Here is a 27,303-nt window from a genome sequence, read left to right as displayed (position 1 = left end):
AGGTGAAGGCGCAGCCCTGCAACCGCTTGCTCATGCCACTGCCGCCAAAAAGGGCCTTTGCTAAAGCGATTCAAGGAGAGCCACTTTCGTGGGCATGTCCACTTCTTCATCTCCTTCTACGCTGGCCCCATTAGGACTTGGAAGACGTGGAAGAACCCCGCACACTTCTTCCCCACCACCCACGACCTCCGATGGGACTCACCGATCGATGTTGGGACGACAGAAACGGCGCTCGGGGGGGAGGGCGGGAGCGGAGGAACTAAACGAACTTGCACCGAAGTTCCAACTGCCGCATCAGGCACATGGAGCGGAACCAGCGAACGCTGGGTCGCGAGCCCACCGACCCCCCTCCCTGCGCCAACCATTAAACCACTGTCGCGGCAGCATCCATGCGGTAGTTGTGTGTATGTTGAATTCTTTCGCATCGTGCGTAGCCAGCCGTGCTAATCGGAGCAATTTGTTTTAATTTAGGGAACCTGTTGATTACTCGCAGGCAAGGTCCCATGAGGATATTATTGCTGTATTACATAACTGCTGCATCTGTGAATCTCAGCCAAACACTTTTCCCAGGCACTGTAAAGTTGAAAATTACTGGGATTAAAATGTGACGAAAAAATTAGCCGATGGTAATTAAACGTTCAATGTTGGGGAGACGGAACATAATACATCTAAATTCTGTTTAACAGCACAATACACAGTGGGCGTCTCCACGTCACCCCGGGGTATTTATAGAGGGCGAGATATGGAAAAGTATTGTTTGGAGGCCCAATAGAAAAGCTGAAATTAGCCTAATTCGGTTTAAACATCGTGCAGAGGCAAAGTAAATATCCCCTGTTTTAATGAGCGGCGGGCAAAGCTCACTTCCACGGTATTCGTGGAAGTGAGCACGGTCGCCACGGTGTCAACACTCAACCTTGGCGATGCCTGCTGCTGCTGTCTATTTGGAGTTTGCATGTTCTCTCCCTAGTCGTGTGGATTCTCTCCGGGTCCTCCGTTTTTTCCCTCCACATTTAGAAACATGCTTTAAGAGTATTATACTTCGTTGAGCTATCAGTTGCGGCCAGGTCGTTTCTGAATAAGAGCTATGTAGACCAGTGAGCCTTACCTGCTAACATTAAAATTGTTTAGTTTTAGTTTAGTTTATTTCCGAGCCAGCGGTGGAAATTCCCAATCCCTGTGACAGTGCCCAAGATGTGAACTTGCAGCCACCGCATTGCGAGCCGGATGTTCCTGGACAACAGGAACGCAGCTTGGGATAACTGAGAAGTGCATTGTCCTGGACACGCCTGAAAATGAGATGTTCCCTCGTGTGGGAAAATGCAGGACGAAATGTGACCTCAAAAATGTAATTAATGAATTAAAACACCTGACCAGAAATGGCCAAACAAACTCAGTGCAGGACCCTCCATAAAAGACTCATTGAGACTCAGGCATCTCCAGGGCAATAATGACAATGGCATGGGGACAGGCCGGTTCTGAGCTCACGCCTCTTGGCACGCGAGAGACGACCAAACGCCAGGAGCGCAACGCAGATATCAACCCTGGAGTTTCGCGGAAGCCGAGGGGAGGAATTTTGACGCCAGACCACGTGTTGCGATTGTCCTGCCCCACGCCGCCTCCACACGTGGAATGGAAGGACAGGGATCCAGCAATAATTTATATGTAAGGCGCTTCCACTGCGTCTCAATAAGATCCATTAGTACTCTTGGTGTTCACGCCGTTGTCGTTGTTGTTGTCACAGTGCAAGGCTATCACCACGACGGTGAGGGCGCTGCGAGGCTCCACGGTCGGCAGAGATCCTGCAGGCGCCTGCAGTGGCTGCCGCTGTGATCCCCACCGAGTCGTTGGCGGTGCAAGTCAGTGAATTGGCGTGCAATAGCCGATGATGCTTTCCCAGCGACGTCACGGGGTCTTAGTCGCCCACTGTAAGCCAGGCGACGCTTGGACTTGCCCGACCCTGCCTCGTGTCTCTCGTCTCTCACCACCCTCCCCGTCCTCCACGCTGCCGGTCTCCACTGTCCCATCCCTAAGCCCCCCACCCTCGCCCTGCTGCGCACAGTCTCGCTCTCGCGCTGCCCCCCTCCACTGGAATCAACTCCCCCTGCAGCATACGGGGGTGACCATCTTCACGACGACGACGACGACAACAACCTGCAGCTTGCGTTCCTCCCTCAGAACAACCGCCATCTCCTGCCCGACGTTGGCCCTGTGGACGTTCGAGGGAGCTTCGGAGGGCGGAATGGATTATATTTATTGCATTGATTTGCCAGCGGTGCCAGTCTCCATGCCGACCGCTGTCATGTTTGAGCACATCTCTTAAGCCCCGTCCTCTTCAGTGACTTTGCCGGCGGTTGAGGTGGGTTTAACAGACGAAAAAAAAATCTCAAGTTTGCTGAGCGCAGACCGGAAGGCTCAAAACGCCGAGCGGCCAGCAACAAACGGCACTCTTGAAGTTGCAGTAGACTCGAGAGTTTACGCGTTTCTTGAAGTGAACGAGGTTATTGCAGTGAGACGATGATGATGACGACGATGATGATGATGGGAGTTGATTTCAGAGTGGAGCAGTGCGAGGGAAGAAGCAGACAGAGGAGTGAGGTGACCTGCAGTGTGATGAGTGGGTGGGCAGGTGGGTGGGTGAGTGGGTGAGCGAGGGAGTTGGTGGGTGGGTGGGTGAGTGGGTGGGCGAGGAGTTGGTGAGTGGGTGAGTGAGTGAGTGGGTGGGCGAGGAGTTGGTGAGTGGGTGAGTGAGTGGGTGAGTGGGTGGGCGAGGGAGTTGGTGAGTGGGTGAGTGAGTGGGCGAGGGGGTTGGTGAGTGGGTGAGTGGGTGGGCGAGGGAGTTGGTGAGTGGGTGGCTGGGCGAGGTAGTTGGTGAGTGGGTGAGTGGGTGGGCGAGGGAGTTGGTGAGTGGGTGAGTGGGTGGGCGAGGAAGTTGGTGAGTGAGTGGGTGAGCGAGGGAGTTGGTGAGTGGGTGAGTGAGTGGGTGAGTGGGTTGTTGGTGAGTGTGCTGTGGCTCGCAGAGTGATGTGGTTTAACACAGTGTATGGATGAGACGAAGTAGTCTGGCGGAGTAATTGAAGTGCACGGGGAGAGTCACTGTCGTAGTAGTGACAGGAGAGTGACAAGGAGGCGACTGACCATGCCCCAGGTGAGCGAGCGACTGCAGCAAATTCCGCAAGTTGCCAGATCATCCATTAACCTGACAAAGTCAACGATTTTGAGATACTGCGCTGGAAGAAGTGCACAAACAAACAACAACAGGCCTCCAACTTGAACGGTCCACTCCACCTCCCTGGCATCTCTCTCCGTATGCGTCGGGAAGAAGGCCCATTGCCCGAAACGTCACATTTTATATACTTCTCCTTTTAGGGTCACGCAGTGTCACTGATGAATGCATGGCACGGCATTCGAGGGGGTGCGTGGCCAGCACCACTCCCGACCGCCTTTGTCTCCCCAGTGGCGATGTTTACACACCACACCAGGTGCTCATTTCAGGCTGAGTCGACCTAGGCTCAGGACCGGCTCAGGTAATCGTCGCCGGCGTTGAGCGTGAATCGAACTCGGCTCGCCGGAGTTCGTATCGCAGCGGCGCTAACCGCCGCGCCACCGCTCCGCGCCAACGCGCAAGCGCATCAACACAGACACACGAACGCGTACGGTGATAAACGAGTTCACGACGGACGCGCCACCGACATCGCCGCCGCCTCGGTGACTTTAGAGGCGAAGCGTTAACCCATCATTGCCTCGTCTGCACAAACAGTGAAACGCGAACGAGCGCTTTGTTGACCCCCCCCGCCCCGCGCCAGCGCGTGCGGAGCGCGAGACGCGGCGCTGCGGATTGTCGTCTGACGGCCGCGCTCTGTTGTGTCAGATCAGCACGCGTCTCTCAGTTTGTAACATCTGCTTACACCTTCTCGGGGGTCGTGTTTCTTCTAGTTAATTAAAAACAACAACGCAACATTCACCGTGGCATGCGTTGCGAGACACGAAAGTTGTTATGCAAGGATAAAGATCCCCCGTATAGCCTGTAACAGGCTTTTGCGGCAAGTGCTGTTAGCGAGCACCTATGAAGGCCGGAACGACACACGAGGGGGTGGGTGGCCAGCACCACGCCCGGCCGCCTTTGTCTCCCCGGTGGCGATGTTTGCACACCACACCGAGTACTCATTTGAGGCTAAGTCCACCTAGAAGAGGCTCAGAACCGGTTCAGATAATCGTCACCGGTGTTGGCCGTGAAATCGAACTTGCGTCGCCAAGTTCGTAGCGCAGCGTAGCACTAACCGCGACACTACCGCTCCCCTGGCGTTGCTACACACACACGCACGCATGCACCGAAGATCAAGTTCAACTCAGCTACACACTGTCAGCGTGCGTACAACAAGAGGCAGAGGCGCAGCGCTGCAATCGCTCAGCTCACGCCACTGCTGTCCGAGCCACCGTTGGAGCGAGCGCTTCAGAGAACCACCCTCGCGGATATTGTGGCCTCCTCACGTGGGCAGCCGTCTCAGAAGAGTTGGGAGCACCCACCCCGTGCCCCACCACCCACCCCGTGCCCCACCACCCACCCCGTGCCCCACCACCCACCCCGTGCCCCACCACCCACCCCGTGCCCCACCACCCACTCCGTGCCCCACCACCCCGCGCCCCACCACCCACCCCGCACCCCACCACCCACCCCGCGCCCCACCACCCACCCCGTGCCCCACCACCCACCCCGTGCCCCACCACCCACCCCGTGCCCCTCCACCCCGCGCCCCACCACCCACCCCGTGCCCCTCCACCCACCCCGTGCCCCTCCACCCCGCGCCCCACCACCCACCCCGCGCCCCACCACCCACCCCGTGCCCCACCACCCACCCCGTGCCCCTCTACCCACCCCGTGCCCCTCCACCCACCTCGTGCCCCACCACCCACCCCGTGCCCCACCCCGCGCCCCACCACCCACCCCGTGCCCCACCACCCACCCCGTGCCCCACCACCCACCCCGTGCCCCACCACCCACCCCGCGCCCCACCACCCACCCCGTGCCCCACCACCCACCCCGTGCCCCACCACCCACCCCGTGCCCCTCCACCCCGCGCCCCACCACCCACCCCGTGCCCCTCCACCCACCCCGTGCCCCTCCACCCCGCGCCCCACCACCCACCCCGCGCCCCACCACCCACCCCGTGCCCCACCACCCACCCCGTGCCCCTCTACCCACCCCGTGCCCCTCCACCCACCTCGTGCCCCACCACCCACCCCGTGCCCCACCCCGCGCCCCACCACCCACCCCGTGCCCCACCACCCACCCCGTGCCCCACCACCCACCCCGTGCCCCACCACCCACCCCGTGCCCCTCCACCCACACCGCGCCCCACCCCGTGCCCCACCACCCACCCCGTGCCCCACCACCCACCCCGTGCCCCACCAACCACCCCGTGCCCCACCACCCACCCCGCGCCCCACCACCCACCCCGTGCCCCACCACCCACCCGGGTAAGTCCCGGAAGCGACCTGCCCACAAATGATAGCCTAAACACTCTGAACGCGCGATGTCGATTCTAAATTCGGAGGGCAAAACCAGAGGACCCGGAGAAAAATCCACGTGACCACGGGGAGAGAGACACGCAAACTCAAAATGTACAGCAGCAGGCGTCAGGTCGGGATCGAACCCACGACCTCCCGCACACCAGGCGAGGTAGTTAACGACGATGGACAACCTCGACGAATTCCGCCGCGGCCACGTACCTTCGGCCCAGGCTCCCAGCCACGTGGTGACTTGGAAGACGTTGTAAAGGCACACGAGCACCAGCGCCACAACCCCGACCCGCACCGCCTTGTTCATCTTCATCCCTGCGGGGGGGGAGGGGGGTGGAGATGGCACCGCAACGTCAGCCGGGACCCAGGGGGCTTCCAGTCGATCGCCGCGTCCGTTTTGAAACCATCGCTCAGCCTCCACCCCACTACCCTCCACTACCCTCCACCCCACTACCCTCCACTACACCCACTCCACCCCACTACCCTCCACTACCCTCCACCCCACTACCCTCCATCCCACGACCCTCCACTACACCCCCCCCCCCCCCACCTCTCGCTCGCTGCCACTGCGCCGACGAGAGAAAGCCACAAAGCCGCGTTGTTGTTGTTGTTCGTGAGGGGGCAGGAAAATGTTGCCTCGGGGGGGGGCGTAGAGGCAGCCGAGCGGCCGATGGCGGGAGATGGGGCAAAGTGCAGTCGGGCGCGCGCTCGCCGGGATTCCCGAGTTCGCTATCGTCTGTGCGCACGCACACACACACAAGCATGCACTCACGCACACACACGCACGAACACACACACACACGCACACACAAGCATGCACTCACGCACACACTCACGCACACATACGCACGCACACAAGCATGCACTCACGCACACACACGCACGAGCACACACGCGCACTCACGCACACACTCACACGCACACACACACGCACACACACGCACACCCACACGGACATACACACGCACGCACACACACGCACATACACACGCACGTGCACACGCACACACACACGCGCGTCTCAATTATTCATTCGTCCGTCCGTCGGCTCTCCACCCCACCCCCGCCTCCGCCGGCTCGCTTAACATCGGAGTGGTGATCTCGTCCCATGAGCGACTCTCCTCCTCCTCCTTCTTCTTCTTCAAACCGAACGGCTCAATCGACACGTCCCACGTGGGCCACTCACTGCCGACCCCTCACTCCCACGACCCCGGCTCGTTCGTGCGTCAATTTGCGATGTATTCCTCACGGAGTTGTTGTTTATTCTGAGCCCCCTTCAGGTGGGACAATCTCCTCCTGAGCTCGGCTCCCGGAGAGCAGCTCCCACTGAAGCGAAGCTCCTGCGCATACATTCCTAATACATCCACAATGTTTATCATACTTGTCATCGGTCACTCACTCGCTCGCACTCTCCCACTCGCTCTCCGCCTCACGCGCTGACTCGAACCCGCTCGACCATCTCACTCATCGACATAGTCACTCACTCCGCTCTCCAACTCACCCTTTTACCCACTGTCAGTCTTTCGCTCTCACTCACTCACTTGTATGGCTCTGGACACGCACTCACCCTCTTTCGTTCACCCATTCACTCGCTCGCTCATTCAGTCTACAAAGACAGAGATCCCCGGTTTAGCCTTAACAGACTGTAGGGGCAAGTGCTGTTAGCGAACACCTATAAAGACCGGCACGGCACACGAGGGGTAAGTGGCCAACACCACTCCCGGCCGCCTTTTTCTCCCCAGTGGCGATGTTTACACTACACCAGGTGATCATTTGATGCTGAGTCGACCTAGGGGAGGCCCAGGGCCGGTTTAGATAATCGTCACTGCTGTTGGCCGTGAGCGGGAATCAAACCCGGGTCGCCGGGTTCATAGCGCAGCGTAGCGTTAACCGCTACACTACTGCTCCCTAAGCTACGCACACAACTTTCGGTCACCCTGTGAACGAACGGATTAAAACGCATGAGCACAACAATATTTTCCATCGAGTGTCAAATCACCAAAGACCCATGCAGGCCTCTTTACATTAATAAAGCGCGTTGTGTGTTGTCCCCCCCCACCCCACAGCATCGCCGCCGCGCAAACATTCGCAGGCCTCGCGAGAAGATCACGACCCCGACGCGGTGTGAGACAGCGACAGCTCACCCAGCACAGCTCAACCACGACAACTCACCCACGACAGCTCAACCACGACAACTCAACCACGACAACTCAACCACGACAACTCACCCACGACAGCTCAACCACGACAACTCAACCACGACAACTCACCCACGACAACTCACCCACGACAGCTCAACCACGACAACTCAACCACGACAACTCACCCGCGACAGCTCACCCAGCACAGCTCAACCACGACAACTCACCCAGCACAGCTCAACCACGACAACTCACCCGCGACAGCTCACCCAGCACAGCTCAACCACGACAACTCACCCACGACAGCTCAACCACGACAACTCACCCACGACAGCTCAACCACGACAACTCACCCACGACAACTCACCCACGACAGCTCACCCACGACAGCTCACCCACGACAGCTCAACCACGACAACTCACCCACGACAACTCACCCACGACAGCTCACCCACGACAGCTCACCCAGCACAGCTCAACCACGACAACTCACCCAGCACAGCTCAACCACGACAACTCACCCGCGACAGCTCACCCAGCACAGCTCAACCACGACAACTCACCCGCGACAGCTCACCCAGAACAGCTCAACCACGACAACTCACCCACGACAGCTCAACCACGACAACTCACCCACGACAACTCACCCACGACAGCTCACCCACGACAGCTCACCCACGACAGCTCACCCACGACAGCTCACCCACGACAGCTCACCCACGACACCAGAGCGGGAAAGGCGCAATGGCACAGGAGGAGTCGGGACCCCAAGCCACCCGCACCGCAGCAGCACGGCGGGGACACGCGGCACTCCGAGCGGCGCGGAAGGCACCGCGACAGGGCGCGGTGCCGCAGCGGGGTTCACGGGGTGGCCCCACGCCCGATTCGCAATCCCCGAGGTCGCCGGTCCGATCCGGTCCGTTTCGGTTCGACCTCGCGGGCGCGGCGGTCGAATCACCGGTGCGAGTTTCTTAATCCTCCCTCCCCCCTGCGTCCACCCCTCCTCCTCCATCCCGACAGCAGCACGGTCCACCCGCCGTCGGTAGGCGAACCGCTGCCGTCAACTCGACGGCTTGGAAGTCTGTGGGGGGGAATTGCCACGAATCCGGCCGGCGTAGGACAGCGGGCCGGATCTCTTCTGCGGAGAATTAATTCGGCCGACGGGAGCGATCGCGTCTTAGCGGGGGAGGGGGGGGGGAACTCGAAGGCGGCGGTTTCGCTACTGATGATGCTGCTGCTGCAGTTTTCCCGTCGATTGTGTCCGTGCACCACGCGAGATCATCTCGGGCGCTCGCCGTGAGCTGCGTAAGCGCGAGATAGCCACGCGAGCAGCTACACTTATTAAGAATATCAAACAACAAGAACAATAGGAATGCAGCACGTTGTTCTTTCTCACAGCCTGACGCTAACTTGGCGCAGATCGATGCGTTTTTTCTTTTAAAGCAGTTTGCTGCCAACCTTGCCGTAAAAGTAGAGAGATGCGTGAGCAGCGCACTTGGTAAGCGGAGGGGAGCATTTCATTGGCGAATGGTTCAGGCTTTGTAATGTTTGTGTGTAACAATCCTCAGAGAGACGGAGGGACGCACTGTTGGGTACACTGATGGACACACCTCCCACACACATCTGCATTTGCAAGAGGAACGTCGTCAACAATTCGTTTCTGATAGAGCCACCTTCCCAATACGCCCGGGCGTCTCAGAGCACCCCACCCCCCAGTGGCAACTGTCTCTGTGCGGCGCAAGGTCACTCAGCACCGGGCCTGCAAGCGGGCATCAGCCTGCCAGTAGGGGACGATGATTGCCTAATTGAGTCGTTTGCAGCCGGAAGGATGTTGCCCTGGCTCGTGCAGCATTGCCGGCGCGCGGCACAGCGGTGCATTTGCAACGTCTCTATTTAGATGTCAAATAACCTCAGTGCCCGTCAATGACTTTGTCGACGTTCATTAGAGGCCTCATTGTTAATGCGACTGCGGCGTCACTTTTTGACACCCTCCGCCAACAAGATTTCCCACCGCACACGATTTGGCCGGTGAAACATTGAAGCAAGTGAGCCTCCATCGCCTGTCTCCATAAATACTTTCTGTGACTATTTATTTACAAACTACATACGAGCAGATGTGACTACATGCGGCGATTGTGCGGCGTTGCGTGTACACAGTCTCTCAGCCTCATCCAGACCACCAGCTACGAAGGACTAAAAAATTAACGTAATTGCTGCCGCCAGATTTCTCGTCACTTTCAATGATTAAATCGCGTGGGCAGCATCAAGTGTCCGTGATATCACCATCTTTTTTTGCCAAGACAAGAAGGTGCGATTACCGCGCACCTTACACGAGTGACAGCGCACAAGGTTCATGTCGCTCCGAGCTGGAGGTGTTGCTCTCGCTTCACCGCCATTCGCTTAGCCACCACCCTCGCAACATCTGCAAAATTTTCGCAAGAACGCAACTTACAAAGGTCAAGGCGACGTTCAAAATAAGGCTGCGTTGCCTCTTTGCAAAGGACAAATTGGCCCACAGGCACCACGGCAGAATTATCTGAATTTTTTCTTGAAAATACATTTATTTTTTTCGCGCGTGCGCGCCGTGACAATATGTGACCGGACGTGTCACGGCTGGAAGAGCCGATGGCCGACGGGTCGAGAGCAACGACGACATGCGGCGAGCGCGACAAGGGGTGACGGCGGAGCGAGGGGGACGCCGCCCAGCCACAGGGGAGATGGAGCGGTGGATTCGGCTGCTCGTCCGAGGGGACGTCCAACCCGAGGAGGGCGGAGCGATGACATCGGTTCCTGTGGATCGCCGCGTCGCGCCATCGCGAGAGGCGTCATCCAGCAGTGGATCGATCATGGCTGATGATGATGTATTGTGATGTGTATGATGGTGGGGGAGGGGGGGGCGGTGGGGGGTGTATTTAAGAAACTCGCACCGTCGTCCCAACCGCGCGCCGAGAGACAGAATCGACCCAGCGCCCTCAAGCCCGCCGCGCCGCTCACCACCCTCTCGTGGAACACCACCGCCGCTGGCAGCACCCACGAGGACGGATTGACTACCAGGGGGGCCCCGCGACTGTCTTCTTTCATTGGTCGGCGGGGAGGGGCCCTGTTGGTACGTTCGTTCAATTCCCACCTTGTACCATTTAATCCCCACCCACGCCTCGATGCCAATCTCATCACCGTCATTCACTTTTGCCTATTTCAGCTCGGGGTTTTTTTTTTCTTTTCAAATCAAGCCGCGATGCACGAATGGAAAAAGCCAAATCAACGTTGGGTACAAAACACTTGCAGTCTAACCGTGGCACTTAGCCGGTCGTAACACAAGTACAACGCCTTCCGATTGGCAAATCACCAGGGGGATTTATCCTAGTGCCACATTATTGCGTTAAACCGTTGATAAAATGCGGTGTGCATACTTCTGGGAGGGACCCGTAGACTCTGAGGTCCCTTCAATCCGCGGCGTTACTCTGGCCCTGCGCACCGCAGCCTCGGTGACTGCCGGCTCCTGAAGAAGCTCCCATGAGCGAAACGTTGGGCATCGTGCAGTGCCACGCGAAGCTGCGCGATTAACCCAAATTTGATTCGCCGGAGTCATTCGCGTAGGAGGAAGGGGGCATGCCAGCAAACCAAACTCAATCCAGTCACCGTCATTTAAGATTCATAAGACATTTTTTGGGCAGTTAGGCTGCTGCATAATGATCTGGTCAGATTTGTGCCGTGAAACCCCTCCACCACCCGACCGACACAGCCAACACAAATTCAATTGCCACGTGCGTAAACGTATAATGCCACGCCGGCTATAATACTTTCAACCTCCAGATCGTTACGTGCCAAGAAATGTGTTTATGAATCTCAATATCGGCGACCAGAAACCCACGGCGGAGAGTTTTGTCGTCGCCCGTGTGCGTACGCATGCTGAACTTCTCTCGCACCGTACCAAGCCAAGCGTGGCGATCGGAGGTGCGGTTGAAACTTACTCATACAATGGGCCAGTTTTGACTGAAGAATCCTCCTTCCCGGTCTGAGCATGTTGCAGCCCAGCGACACCATGGGTTTACTGGGGCATCGCGCCGCCATAGAGTGCAGAACATGGGACCAAGGGCGCTCTTGACGGCTCATGATCCCCTGTGGGCACAGGAGTTTCTGCCCGTCAGTGTGAAATGACAAAGGTGGGAAGGCTGGCGGACAACACGAGTGCTGCCCGTTGGGCTTTTCAGGATCGTTCCGCTTGTCCGACGTTTCACTCCCCGTGCCGGGAAATTCCCTCGTGAAGCTGCTCCCGCTTTCTGAAGAAGCTCCCAACGCGGCACGTGGAGCAAAACGTCGGACGTCGCGCCGAAACAGCACCCGGCAACGACCCGGAATCAGACGCCAGCGGCGCTGTATGGCACAGTGGTGAAACCCGATGCGGAGCTGATCAGTGGCGGACACTCCACTGTCACCCTGCACACGAGCTCAGAGGCATTCGCAGGTATTGGAGTTGAGTTTCACGGCTGTAGATTACACGTCCCTATGGCAAAGACAAGGATTTAATTGATAACTGCAGTGGCAGCTCCTGTTGACTTTACTAGGCCAAATGGTTAAGCGTCGATTTCATAGTCATTCAATTTCCATGCCTTTTTCAATCCACTGCTTGTAGTGGTCCCTATTGAAGTTGCTCCTGTTGAAGTGGCCCCTATTGGAGTGGTCCCTATTGGAGTGGTTCCTATTGGAGTGGTTCCTATTGGAGTGGTTCCTATTGGAGTGGTCCCTATTGGAGTGGTTCCTATTGAAGAGGCCCCTATCGAAGTGGTTCCTATTGAAGTGGTCCCTATTGAAGTGGTTTCTATTGAAGTGGTTCCTATTGAAGTGGTCCCTGTTGAAGTGGTTCCTATTGGAGTGGCCCCTATTGAATTGGGTCTGCGGCTGTTCACTGATGTTAGTCATGGTTGGAAAGTAAACTCAGGTGACCGACGTTTGTGGTGAAGTGCACTTACCACTTTGCCCTGGTCCAACACCATGTGAGAATGGGCTCTAAGAAAAGCTGTCTCGGGTGTGGACCAATTAATTTCAAGGACAATGCATACATAATCAGAGTTGTGTTTTTTTTAAATTCCGACCACAGGTATTGTGCTCAATGCAAACATGACTCCTTGTAAAAAAACAGGTGTCAGTTTTGTTGCCAGATAAAAGGGTCAAAACCCAATTAGCATATTTTGCTACTGGCAAAGGAGGTTCCAATGGTCATCATATGCTGTGCGGTACATCAGTGCACACCAGCATGCGATTGCTGAGTTGGGCCTGTGGGGGGCTGTCAGGGTTATTGATTAACCAGTCACGTGGTTAATGGCGACTCAGTTGAGGATTGCTGTGTGTGACACACGTGATGTTGCATCTTACAGATTGACCACAATCAATGTGTTTGCCCTCGATTTGGAGCACCTGCCCACGTCCTTCATTTGGAGTGTGCAACATATCTGCTTCCGATTGATCAGAAATTCTTGAATGTTCCAACGCACGCGACCACACGTGCTCACAAACTAATAACAAAAATATTCCCCCCACAGGCAGCCGGTTCTGGGCCTCCCCGAGGTCATAAACGAGCACGTGGTACGGTGGGTGTGTTAACATCGGCACTCGGGAGAGGCAGCTTGGCTTGGTGGTGGCCACCCAGCCCATTGTGTGCTGCGCCGGCCTTTTTCACGATAACAATCATCATTTCATTAGGTTGCACACCGCACCCGCCCAGCACTCGCGACAACCGCGTCATCTACAAAACAGCAGCGGCGCACACGGCGCTGGTGGCTCACTCTTGACAAGAGAGGCAGGACGACTCGAGGGATGCGACGCAGCGCACGCGAGCGGAAGACAACAGCCAGGCGGAGGGCCGGTGCCAACAATTGCCCGAGGCTCTGCGATTTCCCCTACACATTGAGATGTTTTTGTTGATCCGTTTATTGAGTGTTCGTACACGTGGGAGGAAACCGGAGCTTGAAAAGTCGCGCGTGCAAGGGGGCAACGCTCTATCCCACACAGGATGGACAGATTATTTTGAGTGCACAAATGGCTACTGCCTTCTGGTATGGCATTTCTGGAAACTCCATGGGAAGGGAGTTTTGAAACACTTGAACTATGCAGACCACGTGTAGCTACCACACCTTCCAGATGACAGCCCCAGCCGTATTTACAAACATTCCAAAAAACCAAGATGTGTCGTGTAGCCTTAACAGACTGTTGGTGGCAGTGCTGTTAGCGAGTGAGCACCAATGAATGCGATGCCGTACTGCACCCGGCATCGGTGGAAGCGTCGCGGGTTAACCATCAGAGAGTTGTTACACCCCCCTCCCCCCCGTCATTTCTAGCACCGGTTTGGATTCAGGCAACGTGTTCTTTCTAAGTATAAAAATGTATAATAATAATACGACGTAACTCAGGGTTAAAGTAGGGACAGTGGCAATGGCCGATGCAAGGAGATCAACAGGCGAGTCACATTCCACTGAACTACAAAATAAATAAAAGCCACACCATCAAAGAGAGGTCGATAAGCCCCCGCTCACCATCCACGAAACGGCAGAAAATAAACGACGATGCGATGGCACGATGCTCGCAAATCAGCCGTGGCCATGCGTAACGACTCGGGACGAGGCCGTCTCGGGTCACCTTGCGGGACACACCGTGGGATGGACGTTCACCTGGTGGGTGACGCCGTGGGATGGACGTTCACCTCGTGGGAGGGGCTCCATCCGCAGACGTTGTTCCCAAGGCAACGTCGTAGCGGACGCGGGGTCAGGTCACGTCTTTACTTTGAGCGCCTCCAGTCGACGGCGATTGGGGGGAACGGTTACGTTGGTGTGTCGCGCTGGAAAGCGGTTTACACTCACCTGGAATAATGCAGTGGTGGGTGGGTGGGGCGGCTCCAAGCTCCGTTATCTTCTGGCCGCGTGCCTCTCCTCCCCACCGTAATCTCTACCAACCCTCCTAGCAGCTGGCGGTGTACCCAACAGCGCGGAGCACGCCACTGCAAGCGACAGGGGGCGGGGGGGGGGCGAGGCAGTGACGGCGTTAGTCCGCTCGCTGCGTTGCACGAAATTTACGCCGGCGCACGGCATCGGCGCAGTCGTCGTCGCCATCAATTTGTGTTGCATTTGTCGGCAATTAGTTTCATCAGTGACTCAGCAGGTGGTGAGTTGTTGTTATTTTATTTGTCGCGGGTATCCAGCCACCAAGAGTCGACAGTGCCGGACAATTAAGAGACCATTATATGGGGTCATCATCGCCATCGTCTGCAGCAATCGATCTCACCTCACGCGTGCGCACTTATGCCACCACTCCACCTCTAAGTGATTTAGTAAATATTTTATTCGCTTCGAAGTGCCGAACATCTTCCATCACAAGGCGATGGCAGTCCACTCGATTGGCCTCGTCTTCGAGGGGGTTCTTGTCGTAAATTACGAAACCCCCCCCCCAAACTTTCAATCGACCGTCACCGGTGTTTTACCCCCCCCCCCCCCCATCGCTCCGAGTCACCGCCGGCCGTGCCTGTCACGCGACAAAAATCCCCATCACGAATGCGGTCTCGTCAACGAGCGTCCACTTGGTGCGCAGCCATTCGCAGGAGGGAACTTCGCGAGCGCGGCGTGAAAACGGCGATAGATAATCCGCAATTTAAAAAACCCGCCATTGGTAATTATATTGCCAAATAATGGATCAAGATGTTCAATCGAGAAGTGGATTAAAATCCGAAGCGATGCAGGTAAAGACGTCACAATCTCCACGAGAGGCTACACAAGTCTGTCTTCGAACGAGTTTTAAAAAACCGCAACAGTTGGGTGCCTTTCTTTACGACGGCGCCTCCCTTAATGCGTCCGAAGGGACGTGCACCGAGGAGGCGGAGTGATGACATCGGTTCCTGTGGATCGCCGCGTCGCCGTCACCGTGAGAGGCGGTGACTGCGGCAGCTTGGGGAGGCGTTCATCCAGCAGTGGAATGACCATGGCTGCTCCTGCTACCGATGATGATGATGAACACGTATTCCTCCCCGTGTCCAGTGTCCCAGGGCCCACAGCCCGGGTGCGTTCTCTACACGAGCCCTCTCTGCCCTGTTGCTTTGACTCTTCCTTTGAACACTTGTGTAGTGGTGTTACCTACTCGCTGTTCGCAAACTTAGAGAGCAGATCGTAAACAAGGTTTTCCCGCTCAATCAAACGGTCAGGGTCAAATGGGGTGAGGTAGGATCCAAACGCCAGATTGGGAAGGACCAATCGGAGGGTTCCACAAGGTGGCCGGGGATTGGACAACCCGGCCACGAACAGGTATAAAAGCCAGAGCGCTGAGAGCTCTTGGCCAGTTCTGCTACACAAAGACCCAAGTCGGCCGAAGACATCTAGGACCCTGGACCAAGCCCTCCAGCCCTTATCAGGGCTAGGGCTCAGTGTAACCAGTGGTCGGGGAGAGATCCCCTAGGTCCAGCCAGCGGACGCTGGGATAGCAGGGAGATTAGATAGCCTGCAAAGTCCGGAGGCTGTGTCACCTCAGGATAACGGGTGAGGGGACCATATACCTCCTTAGTGTGATAGGGACTGTGTATTAAGATAATAAACAGTGTGTGCCATAAAGAAGTTTAGAAGTCCGTCCTTTACAACACTACACTTGCAAAGTCGACAGGGAGCAATTGACCGCAGGGCTGCCTGTGAAAGCGACCCTCATTGCCGCGGGCATGTAAACACACCGCGTGGCCGAGCCAATCAATCCCAACCCGGGCCCGGTGCGCGCACTCGATCACCACGACGGCACTCGGATAGGGGCAAGGGTTTGTTTGCTTTCCAGACGGGGATCACGACGGCGGACCGGACAAGAACACAAGACGTGGCAGCGGCGGCCCGAGGAATGGAGCGCGTGGTGGTGGGACGGGGCGTCCCACCAGTCGGCCGTGACGACGTCGCTCCCCGTGCGGGCGCCGAATTGCGCCGTCGCATCGTCAGGGTTGTGAGAGGAGGTGGCGCTCATCCAGCAGTGGATTGACCATGGCTGATGATGATTCACAGTGGAGGTGCTGGCACATTGGGGGCCCGAAGCAGATATCAATTTGGGGTGGGGGGAGGGAGGGAGTCTACCCACACTTTCAATCGAATCCCGAGAGGGAGGACAGAGATGAACTGTGGAGGTCAATTAAAACTAAACTAACATTTTAATTTTATTTTATCAAGTAAGAAGGCTCACTGAGCCATACAGTTCTTTGTCAGAAGCGACCTGGCCACAAATGATAGCTTCACGAAGTAGCTTACCATCACGTGGAAATGTATAGCAGTCAAATACTCTAAACGGATGTCGATTATAAATGTGAGGGGGAGTGGGGGGACCGGAAGACCCGGAGAGAGAGACTCCAAATATACAGCAGCAGGCGTCAGGGTCAGAATCGAATCCACGACCTCCTGCACACCAGGCGAGGTAGTTAACATCTCCTAGGCACCGTGATGATGGCGATGAGAGAGAGAGACACGCAAACTCCAAATAAACAGCAGCAGGCGTCAGGGTCAGAATCGAATCCACAACCTCCTGCACACCAGGCGAGGTAGTTAACATCTCCTAGGCACCGTAGCGAGACAAGAAACGGGAGTTTCAGACACGATCAGAGGGCGTCGGACCGTGCATTGTTGAATTGGCTCGTCGCGACCCCCTGGGGGTGCGGGGAGGTATTTAACCTGAATTTTTCTCACGGCGTATTTATGTTTTTCTTGCTTCACGTAGCATGTGACCTGCCCTGTTGATCTTTTTGTATTGGCGGATATCCTCCCATTGCCGCTGCCCTTGTTCTGCCAATTGGCCCGTCGTGTTTGTCAAGGTTTGAACCTCGAGCTGATAATCGAGGGACCCTTTAATTTTCTATGAGCCCAGAAAAGCCCCTTGAGCTGCTTGGCGGCGGGGGGGGGCCTAACCTCGTGCTCGGTTTGCTCAGGCTGGCACCGCACGCGGTGTGGGCCAGAGCAAGGGCAATGCCCCCGGGCCACCTTTGTCTGCACCCAACGAGCGCACATGTAACGTCCCGTTGCGAAGCGGGGCGGCACGTGAACTCCCATTGACGTGCGACCCCGCTGGTGTTGGACCGGGGCGGCACGTGAACTCCCATTGACTTGCGACCCCGCTGGTGTTGGGCCAGGGCGGCACGTGAACTCCCATTGACGTGCGACCCCGCTGGTGTTGGACCGGGGCGGCACGTGAACTCCCATTGACGTGCGACCCTGCTGGTGTTGGACCAGGGCGGCCGCCGGGGTGGAAACCAATGAGCCGCGAGCCTCGTCACCAAGCGAGAGGCGAGGGCTCCCAGCTCTCTCTCTCTCTGTGTGTGTGCCGTGTCAGCGCTCAGCCAACGCGGCCTGCGGCGGTGCATTGGCAAACGGCCACGTGCTCCTACTAATGCAAGTCTGACTGCATACATATTTGTTTGCGAGAATGTAAACAGGTGGTAGTTTATGGATGGTTCGATTCGGGATACGGAAGTTGTCCAGTGTGCAGCGGCGTAAAGCACGCCAAAGCCGGACCGCTCTGCGCTGGAGAAAGCACCATTCAGGTGAAACGGGTCACAGATCGCCCTTGTTTCGAAAAGACGAGGTGACACTCCCCCCCCCCCCCCCCCCGAGATCACACATTTCTATGACGGGAGCCCTGCGTACTCTTCAGGCCGGCCACAGGCCTTTTGGCGTCATCTGGTCGAACACCATATGAGACTAGGCTCTAAAGAAAGCTGTCTCTGGTGTGGACCAATCAGTTTCAAGGACAATGCATAAATTATCAGAGTATTGTTTTTTGTTTGCATTTGACTGCAAGTATTGTGGTTAATGTAAGCATGATTCCTTGCAAAAAGGTGTCAGTTTTGTTGCCAGAAAAAAGGGGATAAACCCTATTAGTACATGTTACATTATCAAACATTTATAATTATTTAAAACGTCGTCTTTCGCGACCAATGTTATTGATAATAGAAGTTATTTTGGATTAGATCGCGTAAATATAATCACGTTGCATTTAAATTTGTGGATTTCTCCACTGCTGCTGCCTGCTGAATCGACAACATAGCATGCACTGCTCTTGTGTAAATCTTGTGTAAATATTGTGTAAATGTCTAATTCTGTTTGCGTCGTTAGTGCGATGCTGCTCCGCACGCCGCGCTCGTGGTGTGAGTCCCCCTACAGCTCTCATCATTCTCGCCCCTTCTCGTCTTCATCTGATCCAGTACATGCGTGCACTACCTCACAATAGGATCAACGATATCCCCACCCCTCTCCCACACATCATCACGGATAACAGGAGTTCTAACTGTACATCCTCCCCCCCCCCCCCGTATTCCATTCACTGACGGTAAAGCAACGAGTTCTCCTCTTTAACAAGCCTCATCCACAGACTGTGATACCGCTGGTAGCTTTTCATCGGCAAGTCCAATAGGCTCCACATTCCCTCTTACCACATCAACCCCACCTTTGCTCCAGCCCGTGCCACGCCCGTTTAGCTCCGTCAATCTGGCTGAACAAAAGCTGTTTGGGCATGTAGACTACATGACCCAAACAATGCAGCCCTTGCCTGCCGGGGGAAGTCACCAATGGGACCCTGTCCAGATCTTTCAAGTATCTGCGAGCTCCTCACAAAATCCAGTCTGGTTAAAACCCAGGATGGATCGTACGCAGGTCAGCCTGAATGTTTCAAACCGGCGCAGATGTTCTGTAGGAGGGGTTCACGTTTCACAAGCAGAGGGGAGGCTACAACAGTGGCTGAGAACACCGGGAGAGCATGGTGTGGAGTGATTGGCCAGATAGCTTCCACACAGCATTACGCAACCGATGAAAAGATAATGCTGCTAAACTGATTCTAAGCGAGGCCTCTGCCGCGAAACTGAAGCCAGTCATGAGCACGCCGGCCAGGTATGGGAACTCTTTCACTCTCTCCAAGGGTGCCCCGTTACTCATGGAGAGTTGACAGAGTGGAAATTTTCTGATATAAAGTTCCCAGCCAAGTGCTGGGTATTTTACAGGTTGTAGGTACAACAACAACAACCGCCATTCACCACTAAGTGGCGATCACGATGTTTTTGCCAGGCTATGAGCACATTAAGGCCACGTGAAGCTTCGAACGCTCGCTCGCAGAAGGTCACGGGACAGACCCAGCAGGTGCCACGGGTCGACTGACTGAGATGAGTGGCCGATGCACCCCCTGTACCAACTTTCTGTGTTTTAGCCGCCCGGCGCTCCGCTCGTTGTTGTGAGCGTCGTTCCTCTGCCCTCCATAATTGCTGGAGGGCGACTGCCTACAACTGCCCAGTAGCAGCCTCCTTCACGAGCCTCCTCCACAAAGGCCAATCTTGACACCGCTGGTACGTCATTGGCAAGTCCATTCAGCACCATATCCTCTTGTACCACATCATTCCATCTCTTCTCTAGCCTGTGCCGTGCCCGTTTAGTCCCCTCTATCTGGCCGAACAAAAGCTGTTTGGGTGGCTGGGCATGCGGGCTACATGGCACAGCCAACGCAGACTTGCCTGCCGGAGGAGCTCACCGATGGGACTGTGTCTCGATCCTTCAAGGATTTGTGAGCTCCTCACACAATCCAGCCTGGTTAAACCTCGGATGGACAGTAGGCATGACAATCTGAATGTTTATAACCGGCGCAGATGTTCCATTAGGGGGGGGGGGGGGTCCACGTTTCGCAAGCATAGAGAAGGGAGGGAATGATCGTGGCCGAGACGACCCGATGAAAAGATAATGCTGCTCAACCGATTCTAAGCGAGGCCTCTCCCGCCATAGAGAAGCCAGTCATGAGCACGCCGGCCAGGTGCGGGACCTTTCACACTCCCTGCAACGGTGCCCCACTGCTCATGGCGAGTAAGGTGCACACACAGGGACTTTGTCTTTGTTTGTGAGACTGTGCGACCTTCAGTCAACGCGAGCCTTCGACGCTTCACGTGGTCTCAACGTACACCTCGACTGGCACGGGCGCCGCGGTGACGTCACCGCCAATTTCACAATCAGAATCTTCAGCAGTTATCCTGGCGGAGGAATCCGATGAGCCATGAAGCTCTTTCTCATGGATGTCCAGTACGGGGCACACGGGGGGGTCAGCGAGTTACATCAACAAACAACGCGCACGACGATACAAGTGCAGGGTAGAGAAAAGTTAAGCAAGTTGCTAAACATTAATGAATATATATCCATTTGGTGGCTGTTGTTGTTATGTATGTTGGGCTTCTTTCGCACTGTACGTAGCCCATCGTGCTAATCGTAGGTGCGGAGGAAGAAAAATAAGCATAAAAAGCAGTTCCAAAGAAACGGGTTTTCAACCGAGCTATGTGCGTGTGTGGCGAGTGTTGGCGTAGCCGCTGACGAACCGAGCTATGAACCCGAGTTCAAAGCCCGCTCACGAACAAACAGCACTTCAACCAGTGCGTGGGATTCCCCAAGGTCGCCTCAGCCTTAAAATTGGGAGCATGGTGCACTGTTTAAACATCAGCACTAGGAAGATAAAGGCGGCCGGGCATGGTCCTGGCGACCCACCCCCTCGTGTGCCGGTCTTCAAGATGCTGCTCGCTAACAGCACTTGCCCCAACAGTCTCTTGAGGGTATACGGGGGATCTGTGTTGTGTGTCTCAGGGAGTGCTGGTTAGCGTGTGTTCCGATGACAAGCTGCACATGTGGAGTCTGCGACAACACAATCCGGTCCTGGTCCACTCGCTCACGCCGGAGCCCAAGGCAAGGTGAGGCTCAGCACCGACGGGTAACACGGACAACGATACCCCAGGTAGCCTCTAAACAGACTATCGGGACAAGTCCTGTTGGCGGGCACCTATGAAGGCCGGGGCATGGCACGTGCTGTGGTGTCCTCAGAGCAACTTACATCGCATCTCAAACGGTGGTGAGACGTTGACTACCTCGCCTGGTGTACAGGGGATCGTGGGTTCGATCCCGACCCTGACGCCTGCTGTATATTTGCCCGTGGTCACGGGGACTTTTTCTCCGGGTCCTCCGGGTTTTCCCCTCCACAATTCGAATCAACGTGACGCGTTTAGAACATTTGGCTGCTATAAATGTCCACGCGATGGTGAGCCACCTCATTGAGCTGCTCAGCTACCGATTACCTAAGCAGCTTCTGATTGATTGGGTAGATGGAGTGGTGCCGTAACGGAGGATGTGGAGCTGATTGGACTTGCCGATGACCGGTACAAGCGATGTCGAGATCGTCCTCTGTGGAGGAGGCTCGCGAAGGACGCTACTGGGACAGCGGTTTGCGGTTCAAACCAGACGGTCGCCCTGGTTAATACTGAGGAGTGTACTAAACATTAAATATTACACACTCTCTGCTTCACGGGCAGATATTAAAGATCCCTGGAAATAATTCTAAACAAGCATAGGCCATTTGTCAAAATTACCTGCAGATCACACCGATAGGCGGGAAAGTGCACAGCAACGTCAACCGCAACGTGAAACTGAGCAGGACTCTCCTGGAAACTATTCTTGAGACTTCAGCAAGCCTTTCCTGGGCAAATCAATATTGAGCAAAAACACATAGCTGCCACTTCAGCACAAGTAATGAACGGTATTATCAGCAACATTGAGAGCCACACACGAAATGCCCCAGGGGGGTGAATACAATATTCGCATTCACAAAGAATGCTGGCATGGGCAATGGTTTGCCAATGGTTTGTCAATTGTTTGGCATGCAGTGAACCATTGCACCCACACATGTAGGCCACGGGCCACAGCAGAACATAGTCCTGCATCTCCTAAAGTAGCAAAACTGTAGCAATATTCTGATCACGACTTTATTTTGCATGCGCAGTTTGGGGCGAGTGATGTGTGTGTGTGAGTCTGCTCCCATGAGCACGCGTGTGTGAGAACCCATTAGATTTCCGACCTCGGTCACGAGTTATGAATATCTGAGCCATTAATGGACCTCCCCCTAGGTCGACTCAGCCTTAAGTGAGAAGCTGGTGTGTAAACATAAGCACGGGGGAGACAAAGGCGTGTATCGTGCCGCCCTTCGTAGGCGCTCGCATACCACGCATGTGCCCCAAGAGTTTGTCTGCAGAGTTCAAACATCCCAATGCTGAAAATATACCTGCAAGTTATTAAATTGGGAATTACACAAACGTAGCTACATCACAGCCCACTACAAAAACCTGAGCAGGACCTTCCTGAAAATGAGCCTTGAGACTCGGTGAGGATTTCCTGGTTGAACACGAGGATAATCACGAGTACAGGAAATTTGTTTTATTTTTGCAATGACCACAAATGGCTCTAATGAAAAATAAATTACCGGTGTACAGTGCACAATATCAGCACCGCGGAAGCAGATTGTTGAATATGTCGTCGCGAACATGACAGCGCTTGCTACGTCAACTCCAATAGTGCACGAACACGGCTATAACACAGCGGGGGGGGGGGGGGTGACAAGATGAGACTCATCAGCTCCGTCGCACAAGGAGTGCGGCAGGGAAACTTTCATCCAGCAGTGGACAGAAGATAGCTCGTGATAATGTAATTAACTAGCCTACACGGTGTAACCAAAGGAACAAAGAATCACGCATCTTCCAAGTGTGTCTCTATGTAGCACAGCAGTTGCTGATGGGTCTGGCAGTCGTGCACAAAGCACGAACAGCAGCAACGACAACGAACTCGAACAACATTTCGTCCATAACGCGGCATGTCGCCTTAAAACGGACGTACATGGAGGGATAGTTAGTTCCGAGTAGTCTCTAATAGTGTGACCATTCTCGGTGCAAAGTGCAGTATCAAAGTCGTGCCCAATGCATAAACCCCGACTTACGAACGCTCACGGTAGCCCGACTTACGAACCAGCTTCCATAAGATATGTATTGTTTTAACCCTCTGACTTGCGTGCGTAAACTCGCACTCGCGAACTGAACCGCAGAACTGTTTACAGTGCTATATGTAGATGATTAATATTTGTTCTTAATTTGTGAGTTTAACAATGCTTGATTTTGTTGTTGTTGAACAGTTGTATCAATGACCGTATGGGCATTCAAAATACGGTTCGTTATTTTTCGATTTGAAGCTTTCGTGACTACAGGACGGTACGTTATTGTTGTCCGACTTACGAAATGGGTCTCACGAATGGAACCCGTTTGTAGGTCGGGGACGGTCTGTAAAATACCTCTCTCTGCTGCCCGTCTCTACGCACTCTGAAGAAGGGCCATCACTCCAAGGTCGCCGATTATAAACTCTTCTTTTAGTTATTTGCGAATGTGTTACGCTTCATGTCCACGTAACTTCACTCTCGCCGTGCACCACACCGTCGGAGCCGATCGGAACGCACGGGAATGATCCATTCACAGTAGCCCCACTCGTGTCTAAACGCCCCTCTCTGTCTCCCTCTCTCTTGCCAACACTTTGTCCCAACACACAGTGCTAATGTTGGACAAACGCGTGAAATCAGCAGAGTTGTTCCAAGATGTAGCGAGTGGATTTGAGATGGGTGGGAGATAAGGCAGAAGGCGACGCTCTACCTCTATAATCACACTCTTAATTACATTCATGAAGCGCTTGAACCAAAGTGCCGTTACAGTGAATTAGCGAAGGTACAACAACATACTGTGGGCATGGGACAAGCTGGAATGCAAACCTGTCAACCCCTTAATTCTAGATTTGAAGCTTTCGTGACTGCAAGGAATCATCTTCTTAGGTTTTTTCGGTAAAGTCACGTAGAAAGTAAAATAAAATGCTGTCAACCCCTTATCAGTGCCCACCTTATTACAGACCAATACCCTATCGGTCACCCCGTGCCCCTTACGATTCTCAACGCTCATCCTACAAAGTTCCATCACAAGGGAGAAACACAACACAAATAGACAGAAACATTCCCATATTGAAACCGCTGTCCGCCGTATGGACCTGAAAACTCAAATGTCCCTGAACAAGAACACGGGTGAACCCGCACGGGGGGTTGACACGCCACGGGAATGAGCACGACGGTGAATGTTCCACACACTCGATGCGCACGGCGACGATGAAGATGCGTGAGAGGCGACGGAGGATGATGCCTGTGGGAGGCAGGAGAGGGAGCGATGGAAGCAGCCCGCGTGTGTTTGTGTCCGTGTGCGTGTGTGTGTGTTTGCGTGTGTGTGTGCGTGTGTGTCTGTGTGTGTGTCTGTGCGTGTGTGTTTGTATGTGTGTGCGTGTGTGTGCGTGTGTGTGTGTTTGCGTGTGTGTGCGTGTGTGTCTGTGTGTTTGTATGTGTGTGCGTGTGTGTGCGTGTGTGTCTGTGTTTGCGTGTGTGTGTGCGTGTGTGTCTGTGTGTGTGTCTGTGCGTGTGTGTTTGTTTGTGTGTGTTTGTGCGTGTGTGTTTGTTTGTGCGTGTGTGTGTGCGTGTGTGTTTGCGTGTGTCTGTGCGTGTGTGTCTGTGTGTGTGTCTGTGCGTGTGTGTTTGTGCGTGTGTGTTTGTTTGTGTGTGTCTGTGTTTGCGTGTGTGTGTGCGTGTGTGTCTGTGCGTGTGTGTTTGTTTGTGTGTGCGTGTGTGTGCGTGTGTGTCTGTGTGTGTGTGCGTGTGTGTCTGTGTGTGTGCGTGTGTGTCTGTGTGCGTGTGTGTCTGTGTGTGTGTGTGTGTCTGTGTGTGTGTGTGTGCGTGTGCCCACGTGCACTCGCGAGGACGCACCACCACCGCCGCCGCCGCCGGGATCAGCGAGGGCCGGGGAAGCTTCGTGGGAACCCTTCGTCCGGCGCTGGATCGATCACGCCTGTGATTGGTGATGATGATGATGGTGGTGGAGGTGCCGTGGTGGTGATTATTGTTGTATCGCGGGAGTGTAGCGGGGAGGGCGCTGCGCTACGAACCCGGCGTACTCGAGTTCGATTCCCGCTCACGGCCAACACCGGTGACGATTCTCTGAACCGGTCCTGGGCCTCCCCTAGGTCGACTCAGCCTCAAATGAGTACCCGGTGCGGTGTGTAAACATCGCCACTGGGGAGACGAAGGCGGCCGGGCGTGGTGCTGGCCACCCACCCCCTCGTGTGCCGTGCCGGCCTTCATAGGTGCTGCTCGCTAACAGCACTTGCCCCAACAGTCTGTTAAGTCTACACGGGAAATCGTTCTTTTGGGGTGTCTCGAACTGGATCGCCCTATTCAATGGACGATGACACAGCAGCCCAGTGTCTTTGTTTCTTACACAGCACCGCGCACGCAGTGTGCGTGCGCGGTGCTGCCGTGTGCGCGAGACAATGACCACACAAGACACAGCACGCACTCTGAACATTTGCGTGTGGAGTCTACAGAGGAGACACGATACTGTGTGTCGAGTCTCCAGCAACAAGTGTGAGACCACGTTGGGCTCGCATGGGGAGAGACGAGACGGCGTCGAAGGGGCGAGACGGGGGGGGGGGGAGCCGCGTGCGGGGGTCAGGCACGAGACGACCGCGCTGCACTCGCGAGGAGCAGCCCCGAGGCGTCTCGCAGACGGGCGAGGATGGGGACCCCCCCCCCGCCCGTCCAGCACCAACCTCCCGTCCCTTTGCACAGCTCTCTGGCGAGTGCCAACTCCCCCCCCCTCACCGCGTGTCGAGCTCCCTGCAACTCTCTCGTCTCTCGACTCCCCCCCCCGTCTCTCCTCCCTCTTGTCTATCCGCAGCTGTCTATCAAACTCCTCTTTGTCTCTCTCTCTCGCTCTCTGTCTTCCCCACTCGCCTCCTTTCTCTGAAACCCTCCGTCCGACCGCCCGTCCGGCTCTGGGCTCGACCCGACAGCCCAACGGGACCCGCGCGCGGGGAGCCGCATGGACCCAACTCGGAGTGGAGGGAGCGCGCGGCCAGCGGCTTCACTCACCGGCACGGCGAGGGGGGCACCACGACGACGGGCTTCTTCTTCTTCGCTCTCCCACGGCGGCAGCACAAAGCCACGCAAAGCCCTCAACTCGATCCGTGTTGAGCGAAAACGCAGCGCACTCGCTTGCTCTTCGTGTATATATATGCCTCCAAGCTTGCAAAAAGAACAGCCTACTTTTGTTTCAAAAGAAAGGCACGACTCCCCCACCCCCTCCCGTACCACCACCACCACCGCTCACCCGGCCCTCCTCCCTCGCCGCTCTCCGGTCCTCCGTGACGTCGCCGCTGGCTCCTCGCTGGGGCCGCCACGTGGAGCCCCCTAGCGGAGCGAGAGGTTGCAGCCCCCCCCCCCGCCGATGCCTTCTGATGAGAAGCTGACTCGGAGTCGCAGTGAGGCGACGTTGCGAGTGAAGCGCGTGGATTTGTGATGGAACGAGAGCCACCCCTAGGGTACACGCCGAATCTGGGCGACTGCCCCGGGCCCCGTGCTTTAGGGGAGGGGGGGGGGCACGCGCTTCGACGTAACAGTATTGTCAGATGTAATACTTCCAATGGGATTTGCCTCGGGCCCCGCTAATGAAGGTCCTGCAGGGGTCGTTGCCAGAAACGTCAGCGTCATTGACGAATGCGTTGAGTTAATGACGCTGAGTGGGATGAGTTACGAGAACGCTGGCTGGACTTGCCGTCCAGAGGTCGCGAAGCTTCAGATTCGATCTCCCAGAGCGGCGGTTGACAACAATGGGGGGAAGTTTGGTAAATCTCCCCCCCCCCACAGCTCCCCGCCGGCCCCACCACCACCACCTCGATCCGCCAGCAATGTCAGTGAGTGACGCGCCACATTGCAGTGGGGTAATGTGTGG

General features: G+C 55.6%; 1 protein-coding gene across 3 annotated transcripts in view; it reads right to left on the bottom strand.

Annotated features, from left to right (window-relative positions):
• The window catches only part of LOC144947951 (type 2 lactosamine alpha-2,3-sialyltransferase-like), a 57,889-nt gene extending 31,247 nt beyond the window's left edge, over positions 1 to 26,642 (bottom strand). Inside the window, exons 1-3 of one of the 3 annotated variants that reach the window (XM_078877384.1) lie at positions 26,445 to 26,642; positions 14,513 to 14,649; positions 5,728 to 5,832 (exon numbers count right to left, since the gene is read on the bottom strand). In XM_078877384.1, coding sequence (XP_078733510.1) covers positions 5,728 to 5,830 — 103 coding nt within the window. In that variant the 5' untranslated portion in view covers positions 5,831 to 5,832; positions 14,513 to 14,649; positions 26,445 to 26,642. Of the gene's footprint in view, positions 1 to 5,727; positions 5,903 to 14,512; positions 14,650 to 26,444 lie in introns of those variants that run through there. The other 2 variants (XM_078877385.1, XM_078877386.1) reach the window with 2 other exon arrangements.
• Positions 26,643 to 27,303: the final 661 nt, after the last annotated feature.

The sequence above is a fragment of the Lampetra fluviatilis genome, chromosome 47 (assembly GCF_964198595.1).
Source record: "Lampetra fluviatilis chromosome 47, kcLamFluv1.1, whole genome shotgun sequence".
Lineage (NCBI taxonomy): Eukaryota > Metazoa > Chordata > Hyperoartia > Petromyzontiformes > Petromyzontidae > Lampetra > Lampetra fluviatilis.
This window is presented reverse-complemented; position numbering and strand designations above follow the sequence as displayed.